Below are 20,676 nucleotides of genomic sequence, written 5' to 3'. Positions count from 1 at the left end.
GCGAGTATATTAAATACAACTTTAATTGAACTTGATGAGTTTAGTACAAAATTTGTTGTTCTAATTTAACAGACTTTAAGTATACCAATTTATAGTGGGCCTCTATATTGCACTTAAGTATACTATTTTTTCACTAGGGCAGGAATTTGTTGCTGTACCACTGAAGTGTAGTTGAAATATTAATTTTGTTTCAAAATCAGATTGCAAGATTAATTTATGTTGACATTACGATTCAGTTGTATTTTCAATGTATTAACAAAAGTTTAATACATTTAATACATTTAATCATCAACACATTGTAACATTGACCCAACAATATTACCTATATACTACCAATGATTCTTTTTGTTAATTTCAGTGTTGATTCAGCAGTGATGTAGAATTAACATCACAGTTTAACATTAATTCAATAACTTTACTATTGATTATTTTAGTTTTATTTATATTTATTTATATTATTTCAATATTGATTCAACAGCGGTGGTGTAGAATCAATCATAGTGTAACGTTGATTCAATGACATTACCCTTGATTTTTTATTTTCTGAAATCTTACCTTTGTTTTAACATTAATTGCATGTGTAAAAGTGATATTGAACCAACATCACTTCATAATGTTGATTAAATGAAATTACCATGGATTTTTGTTGAAATCTCACCATTGTTTCAACACTAATTGCTGGTGCAAAAATTATATTGAACCAACACCACTTTGTAACGTTTATTCAATGCAATTAGCACAGACACATCAATATCGACATTGAAACATTGCTTGCTCTCTGGGTACTATTTTTGAAAACACAGGACGTGAAACAATCCTGTACAATGATAAATAGTAATACTCTGCATTGTTATCACATACAACAGACCTTACAATATGACCTCACCTTTAATTAAGAAAGTGCCATCGTATTGTAATTTCTAAAAAGAAAATGTTCTTACTAAGTTGGCTTGAGAAAGCCAACTTACTGAAATCCTATTTAAAATTCTTCTTCTTCTTCTTCTTCTTCTTCTTAGTTTCATCTTCAAACTTTTTCTATCTATCTGTCTATCTATCTTCAAACTTTTTCTATCTATCTGTCTATCTCCAAACTTTTTCTATCTATCTATCTATCTATCTATCTATCTATCTATCTATCTATCTATCTATCTATCTATCTAACTAATCTATCTATTTATCCTTCTATCTAATCTATCTTTCTTTCTAACTAATCTATCTTTCTTTCTAACTAATCCATCTTTCGTTCTAACTAATCTATCTTTCTTTTTAACTAACTAATCCATCTTTCTTTCTAACTAACCCATCTTTCATTCTTTCTAACTAATCCATCTTTCTTTCTTTCTAACTAATCCATCTTTCTTTCTAACTAATATATCTTTCTTTCATTCTAACTAATCTATATTTCTTTCTTTCTCTTTCTTTCTTCCTAACTAATCTATCTTTCTATCTAATCCATCTTTCATTCTAACTAATCTATCTTTCTTTCTAACTAATCTATCTTTCTATCTAACCTATCTTTCTTTTTAACTAATCCATCTTTCTTTCTTTCTAACTAATCCATCTTTCTTTCTTTCTAACTAATCCATCTTTCTTTCTAACTAATCTATCTATTTATCCTTCTATCTAATCTATCTTTCTTTCTTACTAATCTATCTTTCTTTCTTTTTAACTAATCCATCTTTCTTTCTTTCTAACTAATCCATCTTTCTTTATTTTTAACTAACTAATCCATCTTTCTTTCTTTCTTTATTTCTTTCTTTCTAACTAATCCATCTTTCTTTCTTACTAATCCATCTTTCTTTATTTCTAACCAACTAATCCACCGTTCATTCTTTCTTTCATTCTAGCTAATCTATCTTTCTTTCTTTCTTTCTTTCTTTCTTTCTAGCTAATCTTTCTTTCTAACTAATCCATCTTTCTTTCTTTCTTTCTTTCTTTCTTTTTTCTAACTAATCTTTCTTTCTCTTTCTTTCTTTCTTTCTTTCTAACTAATCAATTTGTCTTTCTTTCATTCTAACTAATCTATTTTTCTTTCTTTTTAACTAATCCATCTTTCTTTCTTTCTAACTAATCCATCTTTCTTTCTGTCTAAATCACTAATCCACCATTCTTTCTTTTTCTTTCTTTCTAATCTTTTCTTTCTTTCTTTCTTTCTTTCTTTCTAACTAATCTTTCTTTCTTTTTTTCTTTCTTTCTAACTTTTCTTTCTTTCTAACTAATCTTTCTTTCTTTCTTTCTTTATTTATTTTTTCTAACTAATCTTTCTTTCTCTTTCTTTCTTTCTTTCTTTCTAACTAATCAATTTGTCTTTCTTTCATTCTAACTAATCTATTTTTCTTTCTTTTTAACTAATCCATCTTTCTTTCTTTCTAACTAATCCATCTTTCTTTCTGTCTAAATCACTAATCCACCATTCTTTCTTTTTCTTTCTTTCTAATCTTTTCTTTCTTTCTTTCTTTCTTTCTTTCTTTCTTTCTAACTAATCTTTCTTTCTTTTTTCTTTCTTTCTAACTTTTCTTTCTTTCTAACTAATCTTTCTTTCTTTCTTTCTTTCTTTCTTTCTTTCTTTCTTTCTTTCTACCTAATCTTTTCTTTCTTTCTTTCTTTTTTCTTTCTTTCTTTCTAATCTTTTCTTTCTTTCTTTCTTTCTTTCTTTCTTTCTAACTAATCTTTCTTTATTTTTTCTTTCTTTCTAACTTTTCTTTCTTTCTAACTAATCTTTTTCTTTCTTTCTACCTAATCTTTCTTTCTTTTTTCTTTCATTCTTTCTTTCTACCTAATCTATCTTTCTTTCTTTCTAACTTTTCTTTCTAACTAATCTGTCTTTCTTTCTTTCTTTCATTCTTTCTAACTAATCTTTCTTTCTAATCTATCTTTCTAACTAATCTTTCTTTTTAACTTATCTTTCTTTCTTTCTAACTAATCTATCTTTCTTTCTCTTTCTAACTAATCTTTCTTTCTTTCTAATCTTTCTTTTTCTTTCTAACTAATCTTTTTTCTTTCTTTCTAAATATTCTTTCTTTCTAACTAATTTATCAATCAAAATGTAAACTACTTTAAACTTCAAACTACTTAAAACTTTTAACTACTTTTAACTTCTTCAAACTCTCTGGTCCGGCTTTCTCAAGCCAACTTAAAGTTTGTCTCAACAAACTTTTTTTTCTAGTTTTGCATTTGCAACCCAACTTTTGGCAGTCTGCAGTCAGTTGTGCGCAAGCAAATTTAACTGATCGTGTGTATTTTCCAGATTATTTGTATACAGCACAGCTACTTTCTTTTTGTAAATTAAAGGTAGGACACATTAAAGGGTTAGTTCACCCAAAAATGAAAATCCTGTCAGTAATTACTCACCCTCATGTCATGTTGTTCCAACACCGTAAGACTTTCGTTCATCTTCGGAACACAAATAGATATATAAGATAATAAGATATTTTTGATGAAATCTGAGAGCTGGCTCACTCCTTCATTGGCTGCAAGGTAATTTCATCTGCCAGCCCAGAAAAGTTAGTAAAGACATCGTTAAAATAGTCCAAGGGACTACAGTGGCTCAACCTTAAGTTTATCAAGTGACGAGAATACTTTTTGTGTCAAAAAAAAAAAAAAAAGAACACTTTATTCAACTATTCATTTTCTTCTGTGTGGGCCTCTGACGTGAGTTCACGAGAGCGTCACGACGCATGCGTGAGAACTGAGAAGATGACGCAGATGGGTCTCAATGTAGTGTTTAAAATGGGTTCTAAAGTGTGCATTTCCTTGATGTCCGAATTGTGAGAAACCAATGAGAAAACGTAAAAGTGCCTTACCAATGCCACAAAATGAATGGCTTACCTTTCACACTTTCCCATCAAATGATCGTAAGCGTTATCTCCTCAGTTCTCGCGCATGTGTTGTGGCGCTCTCGTGAACGTCAGAGGCCCACACAAAAGAAAATGACTAGTTGAATAAAGTCGTTATTTAAAAAAAAATAAAAATTCCGCACAAAAAGTATTCTAGTCGCTTGTTAAACTTAAGGTTGAGACACTGTAGTCCCTTGGACTATTTTAACGATGTCTTTACTAACTTTTCTGGGCTGGCAGATGAAATTACCTTACAGCCCATGAAGGAGTGAGCCAGCTCTCAGATTTCATCAAAAATATCTTAATTTGTGTTCCGAAGATGAACGAAAGTCTTACGGGGTTGGAACAACATGAGGGTGAGTAATTACTGACAGAATTTTCATTTTTGGGTGAACTAACCCAATGACTGTCATGGGCTTGCAGGGTTATATTCTGTTCTTGCACATAGTCAATGAACAACTTTTAGTAACAAGTTACTCACCTGCGATGTTGAACTGTGTGGCATTAAGCTCCTGTAGTAAGTGATCGAGTTCACTCAGCCCTCCACCCAGAACCGAGGCAGAGGAGAAAGCAGGAGGAGGGTCTGCTGTGCGTGGGAAGCGTGGCTTACATACGGTACTGAGAAAAACACAAGTTACAAAAAAATCTATTAGTAAGGGCCTACTACAACACTCACAATCTCAATGTGTATTCCAAGGAATAGTTCTTTCAAAAATTAAAATTCTTATATATTTTTATTTAGGCCTGGACGATGAGCTGAGTAAAATAAATCAATACGTTGAATTAAATTTACCAAAAGTAACAGTAAAGATTGTACAGATTAAAGTAAAGATTTATAATGTTACAAAAGATTATATTTGAAATAAATGCTATTCTTTTGAACTTTCTATTCAAAGAATCCTGAAAAAAAACGTATTGCTTTATTTTAACCCCCCCCCCCCCCCCGCCCCCCCGCCCCCCCGCTTTCTAGTTCAGATAAATTATTTTTCTGAATTCTGTTCAACATTGATAATAATCAGAAATGTTTCTTGAGCAGCAAATCCGCATATTAGAATGATTTCTGAAGGATCATGTGACACTGAAGACTGAATTAATTTGATTACAGGTATAAATTACAGTTTAAAATATTTTAAAATAGAAAACTGACATTTTTAAATTCTCATAATATTTATGTCACGAATTAGGTCCAATGAAGATGATGAACATTGAAAAGTAACGAGATTAGTTTCATAAGTAACTCAAAGTAATAACCATGATGCGAGACAGCGTGTAACGCACAAACAGTGTGCACTTAACACAAACAATATCCGACCATGAACATAGACACGAGAGGAACTTAAATACACAGATCAATTAGTGAAGACAAGGTGACAACAGCTGAACTTTACGTGGGTTGTGCCTCAGCACAGCACAGCGCGGATGAATCCAATGTTTTGAGGAGAATGTTCGGCTGTCAGTCACCGCACCGGTGTGGATACAGTCATTCGGAATCACAGATTCTACTTTTTGGAAGTATAAACAACATAAGAATTTTCACCGGAAAATGTCATCTGAACAAGTAAGGAACATACACTTTTGTTCTGACCAACTAAGGGGAAAAAAGCATTGCAGTAAATCACGCTGATAAAATGTAACGATCGCTTATCATATCACGTCAAACGTGCATATTATACTTTGTTCTCAAATTGTTAATGTTAACAAAATCAGCATTGCGTGACTACATTTAATGTGTATTAGGGCTACCTGTAGTTCAGTTCCTTTTCAGTAGCTCACGTTCGACGTAACGTCGACGTGACAATGTAATTGGGATCGCCTTGAGAGACCAATCTACTTCGAGAGTATTAAAACGAGCCAATGCACATTGGCATGCGATAATTGCATCAGCTGCTCTGCTTGCAGCACGAGCATATAACGAGCAGCAGGTGCGTCGCATATTGTCTTTTGCTTCGGAGCCGAGCGGTTCTACTGTTCCTGCTCTACAATCTTCTGACATTGTTAAACTTCAAAAGAAGAAAACGAGTCTGCTTCTTCAAGCTGGTGTTGGTGTTACAGCGCAGACAGCGCTGGCCGCAATCTCACAGAGAACAAAACAGCTGTTTTCACAGCTCAGAATGTTGCGCCTTCAATGAGAATGTGAGTGCTCACATCAGGCTTGCACTATCGTCCTGTTTGTGTAGCCGCGGTCATCCCTAGGTGCTTCAGCACCAGAGAGAGCAGTTTTTCCTGAAAGAGCATACACGGTTTGACACTGCATCTTTTTCAAGACGTCATTCAAACCGTGTATTTCTGGATGCGGTCATTTCCTATCCTCATGTGACGGCCACGATCACTGTTTCGCATGCCTGGGCTTAAGTGTGCTGAAACTGTGTTTCCTCTCTCACTACCCTCAATGGTAGGGCGGCAGTACTACTGCATGAGGGTAGTTCTGAGTCGGGGTTGAGCTGTGCCTGGTGACTGACCATATTAAAGTTACAGTGCTGGCCCTCGGCCAGATGATGTCCACCCTAGTGGTCCAGAAGCACCCCCTGGCTAAACCTTACCGAGGTGTGAGACATCGCCAAAGTTCGCTTTCTCGTTGCTCCCATCTCACAAAGTGGCCTTTTGGCGACACTGTTGGAGACTGTGCCCAGCGGTTCTCCGCAGTTCAAAAGCAGGCTGAGCTAACCAAAAGCTTGCCACAATGTGCTCCCTGAGTCACTGGTGGGCTGCCCCTCAGTCTGTTTGTCACCAAGGGTGTCAGTCCCCTGCGAAAAAATAAAATAAAAATACCTCCACTATAGCCAGCTCTACTTTGACGTTGAGCTTTCGCAGGAAGACAGCACCACCTGTCTCAGCAGCCTGAGACAGATGACCCAGAGTCAGCTGCTCTTCCCCGGAGGAGGGCCGGGCGGAGAACTTTTGTTGAATCATACTGGCGTTTCAGCCAGCGGTACCAAATTCTCAGCAAAAGCAGCTTCTCTATCTCTGAGTCCCAAGAGATCGTGGTTGGCAGTGTGCAACGCTATGCCTTGCCACCCTCTGCCCCCTCTTGCTTCGCAAGCGGTAGCCTGTTGGGCTCGAGGCCGAGCCTATGCTGTCTCACTCATCACCTGCAGATCGGTGGAGTCAGGTTAGTGTTGCACACTTAGACCCCACTTCGGGCCGCTATGCCGTCCGAGTCGGGTCCCTGCGGGTACCTCTGCCGTGTCGTTGGTCCCGCTTGTACGGTGTCTGGGAGCCTGGCGAACGCTTCCCAGCCCATCTCGTTGGCTCATCCATACCATCAAACTCAGCTATGCCATTCAGTTCGCCCGTCATCCCCCGTCCTTCACCGGGTAGAGATTGCAGTCTTACTGGCGAAGGGCGCAATCGAGCCAGTCCCTCCAGCCGATATGAAGACCGGCTTCTACAGCCCGTACTTCATTGTACCCAAGAAAAGCGGTGGGTTACAACCTATCTTGGACCTTGGACGAAAGTCACGGAGGTGGCCATTGCTCCCATGTGCGAGCGTGTTGTTTGTATTCTCAACTACCTCGATGACTGGCTTATCCTCGCCCAATCGAGAGAGCAGTTGTGCGAACACAGGGACATGGTGCTCAGTCACCTCAGCCACCTAGGGCTTCAGGTCAACTGGGAAAAGAGCAAACTCACCCCCGGGGAGAGGATCTCTTTTCTCGGTATGGAGTTGGACTCGATCAACATGACACCGCGCCTCACCGTGGCCCGTGTCCAGTCAGTGTTGAACTGCGTGAGCTCGCTCAGACGCAGGACAGCGGCACCATCTGCAGCCGCGGTAACACCGCTCGGATTGCTTTATATGTGGCCGCTCCAACACTGGCTCCATGATTGAGTCCCGAGATGGCCGTGGCAGAGCGGCTCGTGCCGGGTCCAAGTGACCCCGCACTGTCGCCAAACTCTCAGCTTGTGGTCGGACCCTTCGTTCCTGCAGGCAGGTGTTCCCCTAGAACAAGTGTCCAGGCATTCTGTGGTCTCAACAGATGCCTCTGCCACCGGCTGGGGGGCCACGTACAATGGGCATGCAGCTTTAGGTCTGTGGACGGGGCCTCAACTGCATTGGCACATCAACTGCCTCGAGTTGTTAGCAGTACGTCTTGCGCTGAGCCGCTTCAAAACGCCGCTACTAGGCAAGCACGTACTGTTCCGAATGGACAGCACTGCGACCATTGCGTACATCAACCGCCAAGGTGATCTACGCTCCCGCCGCATGTCACAACTCGCCCGCCATCTCCTCCTCTGGAGTCAGAAGCATCTGAGGTCGCTTTGTGCCGTTTACATTCCGGGCCTGCCCAACCGTGCAGCCGACGAGCTCTCACGGCAGCAGGTGCTACCGGGAGAATGGCGACTCCATCCCCAGGTGGTCCAGCTGATTTTCAGGTGCTTCGGGACCGCACAGGTAGATCTGTTGCCGCCCCGGACACGTCTCACTGCCAGTTGTTCTATTCCCTGACCGAGGGGACCCTCGGCATGGATGCTCTGGCGCACAGCTGGGCCAAGTGAGCCTTCTTGCACAGACCTTGTGCAAAGTCAGGGAGGACGAGGAGCAGATCTTGCTTGTTGCGCCGTATTGGCCCAACCGGAACTGGTTCCCGGAACTAGTGCTCCTCGCGACAGTCCCTCCCTGGCCCATTCCTCTGAGAGAGGACCTATGGCACCCGAGTCCGGACCTTTGGAAATGCCATGTCTGGTTCCTGGACGGGACGTGGAGGTTCTAGGTGACCTACCCCAAGCGGTAGTTGACACCATCACTTCCGCTAGAGCCCCCTCTACGAGGCGCCTCTACGCATTGAAGTGGAACCTGTTCGTTGACTGATGTTCTTCTCACGAGGAGAACCCCCGAACTTGCTCGATCAGAGCGGTGCTTTCCTTCCTGCAAGACGGGTTGGAGCAAAGGCTGTCTCCCTCCACCCTCAAAGTGTATGTTGCCGTGATTGCCGCACATCACGATGCAGTTGAAGATAAGTTGTTGGGAAAGCACAACCTGATCGTCAGGTTCCTGAGGGGGGCGAGGAGACTAAATCCGCCTCGCCCTCTCTCTATACCCTCTTGGGATTTGTCTCTGGTCCTTTCGGCACTTCAGAGACCACCCTTTGAGCCCTTGCAATCAGCTGAGTTACAGATCCTGTCCTGTAAGACAGTTCTCCTGGTTGCATTGGCTTCTATAAAGATGGTAGGGGACCTGCATGCATTTTCGGTCGACAAATCGTGCCTAGAATTTGGCCCGGATAACTCTCACGTGATCCTAAGACCCCGGCCCGGATACGTGCCCAAGGTTCCTACCACTCCCTTCCGGGACCAGGTGGTGAACCTGCAAGCGCTGCCTTCGGAAGAGGCAGACCCAGCCCTGGTTTTTCTCTGTCCCGTTCGCGCTCTGCGTCTGTATGTGGACAGAACGCAAAGCCTCAGGACCTCAGATCAGCTCTTCGTCTGTTACGGAGGCCAGCAGAAGGGAAAGGCTGTCTCCAAGCAGAGGATGGCCCACTGGATAGTGGATGCTTCGCCTTGGTTTACGAAGCCCAAAGCGTGCCCTGCCCGCCCGCGTTGAAAGCCCACTCCACTAGGGGTGTCTCTTCTTCTTGTGCGCTGGCACACGGCACCTCTCTACAGACATCTGTAGAGCTGCGGGCTGGGCGACACCTAACACGTTCACTAGTATTCCAATGTATAAATAAGCTTTCCTTCGATTCCTCCATCCTCGCTTCTTTTCCTTGCAGCCTTCCCTCGCATCCTACAGGGGGTGGAGCTGAGACGCGAGGAAAGGAAGCAAGGAAAGGAAACGAGGATGCACAAATAAGAATTGAGAAGCACCCAGAGAATTGCATGATTTCTTTCAGGAAGTAGGGTCATTTTCTGCATTCCATTCCACAAAGAATCCCTTACATTATCTTTTGTTGCACATACCCAGAGGAAAATTTATTGCTCAGCTGTTGCTTTTCTTAAGCTCAGGAGACAGCAGTGATTATCAGATATCTCTCATTTTAGCCCTAGTGAAAAAAAGTATACTTAAGCACAACTTATTCATATGTACTTTAGTATAACTAAATGTATTTGTGGCACACTATAAATTGGTATACTTAAAGTCTATTAAATTGGAACAACTAATTTTGTACTAAATGCATTTTAGTTGTCCAAAAGCCGTGTTGAAGTTCAAGTTGTATTTAATATACTTGTTTGTGCTAAAGTGGAACTATTCCAGGTATACTTAAGTATACTTTACATATACTCTTGTATTTAAGTTTTGAAATGCAGAATTCACTCAGCATAAACTTCAAATGTATTTTGGCGACATTACAATTGTAATTCAATTAAACTGTAAGAGTGTTGATTAGTGATGTTACATTTGAACCGAGGCGTCGGAGCTTGTGTCGAGAAAGAATGGGCGTGCCAGATGAAGCCGCGATTCGAGGCTTGTGTTGTTAACGTGAAAATCACGTGACTAATGACAAATGAGGCCTCGGTTTGTGTGGATACGTCATTGGTTCGGTCGCTTCCGGATAAAGGGGGTTCGAAACTCGCGCCACCTTGTGGGTGTTGTCAGGAGTAGTAGAAGCAGTTGTAGTAGTGTCAGAGAGTTAGATAACTATCATTGTCATTGTTGTTATTGTGTAATATATGTGTTAGGGCTGTATATTATTACATTATCAGGTTAGAATAGTTATTATTGTTATTATTAATTATAGTAGCTATATTATAGTCTTGTTATATTAATTAGATAAGATTATTTGGATTGCTTTGGATTTTTGGATCTGGACTGGACTGCTTTTGGATTTGGATTGCCCTTTTGGATTTGTTTGCTTTTTGTGACCTCTTCCTTTTTCCTGGTAATGGAACCAGCAAGAAAGAGGAAATCCTCCCCTGTCTGGGCTCAACAGAAGCATCAGTATCCTCATTTATACCAGCTGGCACTGTCATTTTTATGTTCCCCTGCATCCTTTGTTCCTTGTGAAAGGATCTTTTCCAAGGCTGGAGAGATTTTGTCCGAGAAGAGGAATCGTCTAAACCCCAACACACTTGCTGGCACTGACATTTTTATGTTCCCCTGCATCCTCTGTTCCTTGTGAAAGGATATTTTCCAAGGCTGGAGAGATTTTGTCCGAGAAGAGGAATCGTCTAAACCCCAACACACTTGAAATAATTCTGTTTCTCAATACAAATCTATTGTAATCTTTCCTTTACCCACCCCAAACTGCAGTGTTGCAGTTTGCTCCTCTATATCCCCAGTCCCATAAGCACAACACTGCACTAAAACTAGTAACAGTTCACTGCACAAAAAACCCCCAGAAACAATTCTTAACTTTTCCCACCCCAGACTATTCTGTTGCAGTTTACTTTATTACACTCCCTCCACCATAAGCACTACACTCAACACAGTGCCACTTTTGTTGTTCATACTGTCACTATCCAAACAATTTATGAATAATTAATAAATTATTAAAGTGACAGTTGTCTCTGCACAAGTAAATTCAGAAAGATACATATTTTATATTATACCCAGGCAATGGACAAATGTCTGCTCAGGTCTTTTTATTATTGCAAATGAAAGGTTACAGACATTAACAGTGAGAAGAAAATAAATTAATTATGGGGGGGGTTGGACACTGGTTCAGAATTAATTAATTTGTCTGCTATTTCTTTGCACAGTAGCTAGGTGTCACTATTGAGCAATGTTGAATGAAGCTTCGAGTAATGAACCTTTGGCTGAAGCAATGGGCTGCGAGGTCTCAGTGGTTCAGGAAGCCTCATTTTGCCATCACTATCGAGGGGGAAAGTGCTTCACAAAGCTTCATTTCACCATCACTAGTGAATAGTGAGTTTATTGACCATAAAGGTGCAGGGATGAGGTGATCAAGGAAGGCGCTGAAGACAGAGAGATCACCGGAGACAGGGAGATGAGTCCACATAACACAAACAAACAAGGAACTGTGGTGAGGAGTGTGCCTTTATAGTGGCAGTGATGAGGGTGATGATGAGGTGCAGGTGTGAGTGATTGTAGATGATGTGCAGACGATTAAATATCATCTGCAGAATGTTTTGCTTCCCTTTTACCTGAAATGATCTTTCATTAACGCTGCAGAAAGTAATTGCATAAACTGGTATAACATTAGTTTTGATGATGAATCAGTCTCTCTAAATCCCTCGTTTCAAAGAGCATTCTCTGCTCTGATTGGCCAGATGGCCCAGTCTGTTGTGATTGGTCTACTGTGTATCACTATCTAAGCACGAGTCCGATGATGAAACATTGGAAGAACTATAGTTATTCAACCCGAACCTCCATCGCAAGGATGACTCGAGCAGTACGTTTCTCAGTGATAAGCTACTCAGTTTGAGGTACATTATGAGATGTTTCAACTGTAATTCTTCACCATCAGCATAAATAAGAGTATGTCCATCATCAAACCGGTGCACATGTGGGAACTGTATTAACTGTATCAATAACAGTGCATATGTTCGCCCAGCACTAACATGAATGACTGATATAACAAACGTTTGTAAAACAAATCTTGCTCCATCCTTTATCTTTACTTGAAGTAGTAAGAATGACGGACAATCTGCAAATAATAGACACAGTTTTAGGTAAATAGTGGCCCACAGCTGCTTAGCAGAAGTATTTCAGTAAGACAGTGATAAAGTGAGTTAGCCGGTTAGCCAGACACTTACAGAATATAAAACACAAAACAAAGTATTTTGAAAATACACTCTAAAATTGTGGATTATTTTTTCTACCCAAATCCTGGGTTGAGCCTTTTAGGTCAATTTTTTGGGGATATTTTTTCGGTGTTTGAGTAGTTTTTGTGTAACCCAGCTCCTGGGACAGATGTAACAACCCAATGTTTGGGTAGTATTTGTGTAACCCAGATCCTGGGTCAGACATATGTGGAGTTACAAATTTACAAAATCTGTATAAGATCTGTTGATCTTATGTCCTTACATAACATAACATAACATATAACATAACATGAAAAACTAAAGTAGAGTACATTGAATATAGCATTTAAGGTTATGATGATGATATTGTCACGACGGGATAAATACAAAAAGGTGCGAGGACTCAAGTGCAGAGAAATTATATTTATTTATAAAAGAAAAACAAATACAAAACAAAACCCACGAGGGGGGAAAACATAACCAGAAAATACAAAATCAAAAACTGAACAAGAACTTACTGGGGAATCACAGGGAACAGGAAACATTAGACAACGAACCAACACAGACTGCAAACAAGAGGGGACTTATAAAGGGAACAAATCAAGAGGGAACAGGTGGAAGAACTCAAACAATAATCAGATAACAAGGGGGAGGGATCAGACAATGACATGAGCACATGGCCCAAAATAACAAAACACCCATGTGCAACACAAGACAGGACAGGCATGTGACAGATATCAGCAGAAAATATTGTTTCTTTGTTTTCTTGTGTTACAGGTATGTATATATGGCGTGATGTCTTCACAAGCGGCAACCTGGTATAAAGCATCACCTCAGATATCCATGAACAACCCTCATGAGGGACGAGTCATCAGAGTGACTATACGTGGGAAATGGACTCTATAGGAAACAGACTTCACAGCTATTCAGGCGACATGGATTTTCAAGACTTCCACTACATGGAGTTCTCATGTAGTTCATACGACATGTTAACACCCTGCGTCATATTCATGTGTCAACAGTTTACTTAGTAAAAGAACTACACTTATGTAAAACTAGGACACAACACAGAATAAGTGATTTGTGCCTGTAACTTTTTTTCAAGTTACATGATTGGATGATGGGGCTTATGCTAACAAACATAAGCTACAGAATGAACTTATGAAGGTTTAAATTTGTATTTTGTAAGAATTATTAGAACTCTCAAAGGGGGGACTGTGGAGTTACAAATTGCCTCACAATTTGAATAAGAATCTGTATAAGATCTGCTGATCTTATGTCCTTACATAACATAACATGAAAAACTAAGGTAGAGTACGTTGAATTTAGCATTTAAGGTTATGATGATGATGATATCAGCTGTTAAGCAACGATTCCAGCAAGAGATTCCTGCCAGTCCTGTTCTCTCTATTGTAAGTTAAATGAGTCAGATTACTGAGACTCTCACCCTTTGTCTTTAATGGCTCTTGGAGCCCCTGTCCCAGTCTTTGAATAGTTATGCTGATTGGATTAGGATTGGTAACACTCTAGAGTCTAGGGTGTAAGTAAGTAAAGTTTATTTATAGAGCGCTTTTCACAGATAAAATCACAAAGTGCTTTACAAGGTGCAACCACATTAATATACAATCAATAAAAATTAAAACATTTAAAAAGCCCAAAATAAAATAAAACCCAGTCAACTAAAAGCTTGTTTAAATAACAGTGTCTTCAGTTGCCTTTTAAAAGAATCGACAGAGTCAGCCACACGGAGGAACAAGGGCAGGGCGTTCCACAGTCTGGGGGCTACAGCCTGAAAAGACAGGTCTCCCCGGGTTTTATAACGAGTCTTTTGGACCATTAAAAGACTCTGGCACGAGGATCGAAGGGCACGACCTGAAGAGTATGTGCATAACAAGTCAGCGATGTATTGTGGGGGCTGACCATTTAAAGCTCTAAAAGTTCAAACTAATATTTTAAAATCAATGCGAAATTTGATAGGTAGCCAGTGTAGGAAGGACAAAATAGGTGTGATGTGTGTCCTTCTACCAGATCCTGTTAAAAGCCTTGCCGCAGCATTTTGAACCATTTGAAGACGATTTAGAGCAGATTTGTTAAAAAAAAAAGTAAAAAGAGAGTTACAGTAATCTAAACGTGAAGAAATAAAAGCATGGATAACCATCTCAAGATCAGAGTCCGTTAAAATCGCCCTCAATTTTGCAATATTTATTTTTTATGAGTCTAGAATGGTCGTCCAAAGACATTGATTGGTCAAACCAGACACCTAGATTTCTGATGCTCGACTGGACAGAGGAGCTCAGAGAACCAAGATGTTGAAGGATGGATGGAATTTTATTGTCTGGGGATACAATCAGAGTTTCAGTCTTTTACGAATTTAGTTGGAGACAGTTACTTGCAAGCCACGATTTAACACAAGAAATACAATCCAATAAATCCGTTAGTTTGTGAAACTCAGAATCATTGAACGAGCAATACAACTGAATGTCATCAGCATAAAAATGGTATGACACATTGTTAAAATGGTTCAAAAATTTTCCAAGAGGGGTAATGTACAGTAAAAACAAAAGTGGACCTAGGACAGAGCCCTGGGGAACACCATTCAAGAATGGAGTGGCTTCAGACAGTATACCATTTACATATGCAGAAAAAGTTCTGTCACTCAAGTAGGAGGAAAACATTTTAAAACAGGCCCAACCACACCAAACTCTTTTTCCAATCTATGCAACAGTATTGTGTGGTCCACTGTATCGAAAGCTGATGATAAATCCAATAAAACCAATACTGAGTATCTTCCAGAGTCAGCAGCCATCTGTACTTCATTAGACACTTTGAGGAGAGCAGTCTCAGTAGAGTGCATCTTTCTAAAACCAGACTGATACCTATCCAAGAGTTCATTGTTACTTAGAAAAGCTGTCAGCTGCTCAGCTACTACCTTCTCCAAGACTTTTGAAAGAAAAGGCAGTTTTGATATTAGCCTATAGTTACAATGCTTTGTTGGATCCAAATTGGGCTTTTTTAAAATGGGGCTTATCACTGCCTGTTTATAAAAGTTTGGGACGGTCCCAGTGGAAAGAGAAATGTTAATAATTTTGATGACAAGAGGAGCAACAAGATCAATCACTTTAAAAAAACAAGGAAGTTGGTAATATATCCAATGGGCATGAGGATGGCTTCATCTTTTTAAGTAAGACCATGACATCATCTAAAGCTAGCCCAGGAGCAATTTGGAGTAGCTACAACAGTGGTGCTCTCATCAGATGCTTTTACACTTGTTTTGATCTCATTCACCTTATTTACACAGTATTTTAAACATTTGTTGCAGTCCTCAATGGTGAAAACAGGCACCAGTGGAGTTGAGGGTGAAACAATATTCTGAATAATATAAAAAACAACTTTGGGATTTATCTTATTCTGATTTACAAGATAAGAAAAAATCTGGCCTGCTTCATCATTTCGTTTAGTGATACAATAAGCTCCTTTAAATGCAGTCTGTGCACTTCCAAGTTAGTGGATTTCCACAAGTGCTCTACCTTGCGACATATTCTCCTAAAGGAAGCAATCTCCTCATTCAACCAGGGACATGGATTTTTAGGAGAAGTTGTTTTGTGCTTTACAGGGGCCACTATGTCCAGAACAGACTGGCAATGGTCATTAAAATGATTAACAAGTAATTCTGCATCATTACAATTCTCAATGAATTTGGGCTGAAATAATTCTGAAAAATGTTCAATAACATTTTGATTTATAATACGCCTTTTGGACACCACTGTATGAGCTTTACTGACCACATTACAAGACACATTAAAATATACACAACAATGGTCAGTCACATGAACATCCACAACATTCAGGCAGTTTATGTCTAGGCCAAAGGAGAAAATGATTTAAAGTGTGGCCTTTTTTGTGTGTAGGACCAGAAACATGTTGCTTTAAATTAAAAGAGTCTGTGAGTGTTAAAAACTCAGACGCTACATTACAAGAGGGGTCATCAATGTGGAAATTAAAATCAGCAAGAATTAAAACTTTATCTAATTTAATAATAGTCGATAAAAAATCTGAAAACTCGTCTAAGAACTTTCGTGCAGGACCAGGAGGTCGGTAAATTAAAATACAATAAAAGAAGTCAGTATTTCCAACCTTTGTCATTTGAAGCTCGAATGAGTTGAAAGGCTCCGGCTTCGTAAGCCTACAGCGAAAGCAGTTTCTGTGGATGAGCACGAGGCCGCCTCCTCGCCACGCAACCCGTGGAGTTCCAAACACGGAGCAGTCCGGAGGGCACAGCTCATTTAAATGAGAGTATTCCTGTTCCCGCTGCCATGTCTCAGTGAGGGCCATGAAATCAAGATTTTAGTTTGTGAACAAGTCTCCCAGATAAAGTGCCTTGTTTGATATAGAGCGGGCATTCAGTAAAAGCAAACCGTGTTGCATTCTTTGTTTAAGGTCGTCACCCAGGTGCTTTGTCTCCATTTCTAAGCGCTGCCCTCTAAATGTATATAAACTACAATGTGCACAGCCTTAGTTAGACTTGGATGACTACAGCGACGCACAGCGAGTTCTCAATAAAGAGTAACTTCTGCTTGAAAGATATCCCAACATCTCCTGGTCTCTGCTTCGACGAAGAAAAAGTTTACAGCAAATAACGACTGTCAGGATTACACCCTCAATCAGTCCTCAATCACCATCATCATTCACTCCGCCCACTCGTTCACTATCACCCGAGTTCTAATCACCACCACCTGGATCCCATCACCAGCTCACTGTTCATAAACTGCACTCACCCCTTCAGTCCTCGTCTGGTCTCGTCTCTACATGGACACACAGACTCACCTCTCGTATCCTGACACTTACCTGAATCCCTGACCTTCTTCAGCCTGCTGCTGTATGCTTCTGATCCCAGTCATCATCACCTGCAAGAGAGACATTATTATTCTACAGCTAAGTCATCATAAACTGTCTATAGTCTGCTTACTCACCGTTATCTCTGGAACCGATCCATTCTGCTGAATAAATTACATTATATACTTACCTTCCTGTTTGCTTCTTGTCTGAAACCTGACAGAAGACCAGACCGAAGATGCAGAATCCTTCGGATTCCGGAGAAGATCATCCACCAGCGAATCCACCTGCCGCCCCCACAACCAGCCCACAAACCGCATCACTATCTTCACTTCCGCGTTCATCGGCTACTTCGTTCACTGTCTCTGCCAGTCCCATGGCCCGACCAGCGACATTCACCGGTGAGTCGGAGGACTGCAGTGGGTTCCTTCTACAGGTATCGCTCTATTTCGCTATACAACAACATCAATTTACCAACGACTCAGCCCATGTTGCATTCATCATCTCCCTCTTGTCCGGAAGAGCACTCCAGTGGGCGCAATCGCTATGGAATTCCAATTCCGATGCAGTTAAGTCAACTGATAGATTCATTCAACACTTTAAAGAAGTTTTTGGCCAAGCAGCAGCCGATCTCTCCGTTCATGACCAGCTCTTCAATCTTCGACAAGGAAAATCTTCCGTGAGTGATTATGCTCTTCAGTTCCGTACTCTGGTGGCATCTAGTGGTTGGAACGAATCAGCGTTGATTACAGCTTTCCGTCATGGTCTTAATCCCAATATTCAACAACTACTTGTGGTCTACGATGACAGCATGGGTATTGAAAATCTTATCCAAAAGACCATCCGCGTTTATCAGCGCTTATTTGCCTGCGATCTATCTGAACCCACTGTAAGTCTTCTGCCCTCGGTTCCATCAAGCACTCCTCCAGCACCCGAGCCCATGGAGATTGGCTCCTCTCATCTGCCTTCTTCTGGACGCCAAAGACGGATACTTCATCTATGCCTATATTGTGCTTCAGATAAACATCTCCTCAGCACCTGTCCAGTTCGACCTCCTCGCCCAGCGGTGAGCTCCATTCAAGTTCATCCTAAAATTGAAATGTTGAATCGTACTACTGTGCATCTCCTGACCTCCCGTGTCTCTGTCTCAGCACAAGCCCTCATCCACTCTGGCTCTGCGGGAAACTTCATTTCCACAACGCTTCTCCAAAAATTGAATCTCCGTAAACGCCGTAGCCAGCAAGATCTTCAAATTCACACCATCCAGGGTAAACCGCTGGGCAGAGGTCACATCCGGTATCATACTCCTACGTTAACTCTTCGCATTGGATGCCTGCATTCTGAGGAGATCTCTTTTATGGTGCTGGAGGAGTCCACCGCTGAACTCATCCTGGGACGCCCGTGGCTGGTACAACATCAACTGACCCTACACTGGAAATCCGGTGAGATCCTGTGCTGGGGAGATAACTGTCAGTCATCTTGCCTATCTTCGTCCATCTACCTCCCCTGCCGCTTCGAGTTTCTTCTTTGTGGGTAAAAAGGATGGAGGCTTGAGGCCGTGCATCGACTGGAACAGCTGCGCGGAGCCCGTATCTTCTCTAAACTTGATCTCAGGAGTGCCTATAACCTCATCCGTATTCGTCATGGAGATGAATGGAAGACGGTGTTTGTGACCCCATCAGGCCACTACGAATATCAGGTTATGCCCTTCGGGCTTTCCAACGCTATCTTCCAGGGGTATATGAATGAGATCTTTCGTGAACACCTCAATCGTTTTGTCATAGTGTACATCGACGACATCCTCATCTACTCATCTACCCTCTCAGAACATCATCAACACGTCATCAAGGTACTGGAAACATTGAGAAAACATCAACTGTACTTGAAACTGGAAAAATGTGAGTTCCACACCACCACCGTTCAATTCCTGGGCTACATCATCGACCAACATGGCATCCAGATGGACCAGAGGAAGGTGGAAACCATTCAGAACTGGGCAATACCATCATCCGTTAAAGAACTTCAAAGATTCCTTGGTTTCGCTAATTTCTATCGAAGATTCATCAATAACTACAGCTCCATCAGTGCACCCCTCACTTCAGCTCTGAAAGGCCGGCCCAAGTCTCTGTCCTTGTCACCCGATGCCATCCAGGCTTTCCAGCGCCTCAAAGAAGCCTTCACAACCGCTCCAATCCTCGCTCATCCCAATCCAGATATTCCGTTTGTCTTCGAGGTTGATGCATCATCCACAGGGGTTGGAGCGGTCCTATCTCAGCGGCAGGGTGAGCCTCCCAAACTCCTTCCATGTGCCTTCTCTAAAAAGCTGTCCCCGGCGGAGTGTAATTATGACATCGGCAACCGGGAACTGCTCGCTATCAAACTAGCCCTTGAGGAATGGAGGCATTGGCTGGAGGGAGCCAACCATCAGTTTGAGGTCATCACCGATCACCGCAACTTGGAATACCTCAGAGAAGCTAAGAGATTGAATCCTCGTCAAGCCCGTTGGGCCCTCTTCTTCACTCGATTTGACTTTATAGTCACCTACCGACCTGGGAGTAGGAACTGCAGAGCAGATGCTTTCTCCCATCTCTATCATCCTTCCACCGACGATCAGACTCCGGAACCCATTCTCCCTCCAGCCGTAATCCTAAGCCCCATCCTCTGGGATATCGATGAGCAGATCGCCCAGGAGAACCTTCGCCATCCTGCTCCGCCGGGAGGTCCAGAAGGGCTCACCTACGTTCCTCAACATCTGCGTACTGCCCTTCTGGACTCCGCTCATACAGCTCCGGGCTCTGGACATCCAGGTGGCAAGCGTACCCTCTCGCTCCTCAATCAACAGTACTGGTGGCCGTCCATCTCCAGGGACGTTTCCCGTTACATCAAGGGATGCTCAGTCTGCGCCATCACCAACACTCCCCGTAAACTACCTGAAGGCAAAATTGTACCACTACCCATTCCCAGACGTCCATGGTCTCATATCGGTGTGGATTTTATGACCGATCTTCCTCTCTCCGAAGGAAACACTTGTGTACTTGTCGTAGTCGACAGATTTTCCAAGGGATGTAAACTTATACTCCTACCTGGTCTTCCCACAGCTCTTGGTACTGCTGAAGCTCTATTCCACCATGTCTTTCGTAATTTCGGAATCCCTGAAGATATAGTTTCCGATCGAGGACCTCAATTCATTTCACGTGTCTGGCATGCCTTCTTCAAACTCCTTGGAGTTACCGTCAGTTTATCATCTGGATATCACCCACAGACCAACGGCCAGACTGAGCGGAAGATCCAAGAGATCGGACGCTACCTGAGAACCTCCTGCCACCAGTACCAAGACAGCTGGAACCGATACCTCCCCTGGGCG

At 41.6% G+C, this 20,676-nt stretch overlaps 1 protein-coding gene across 8 annotated transcripts in view; it reads right to left on the bottom strand.

Moving 5' to 3' along the window:
- Nucleotides 1–20,676, bottom strand: part of LOC311096657 (transforming growth factor beta-1-induced transcript 1 protein-like) — a 135,133-nt gene that overhangs the window by 90,371 nt on the left and 24,086 nt on the right. For all 8 annotated transcript variants that reach the window (XM_084135936.1, XM_084135940.1, XM_084135943.1 and 5 more), the window contains one exon: nt 4,318–4,454. In XM_084135936.1, coding sequence (XP_083992062.1) covers nt 4,318–4,454 — 137 coding nt within the window. The remainder of the gene's footprint in view (nt 1–4,317; nt 4,455–20,676) is intronic.

Source organism: Abramis brama, assembly GCF_963993115.1.
Source record: "Abramis brama genome assembly, chromosome: 14".
NCBI classification, from domain to species: domain Eukaryota; kingdom Metazoa; phylum Chordata; class Actinopteri; order Cypriniformes; family Leuciscidae; genus Abramis; species Abramis brama.
Note: the sequence above shows the minus strand (reverse complement) of the source record. Positions and strands in the feature narration are given on the sequence as shown.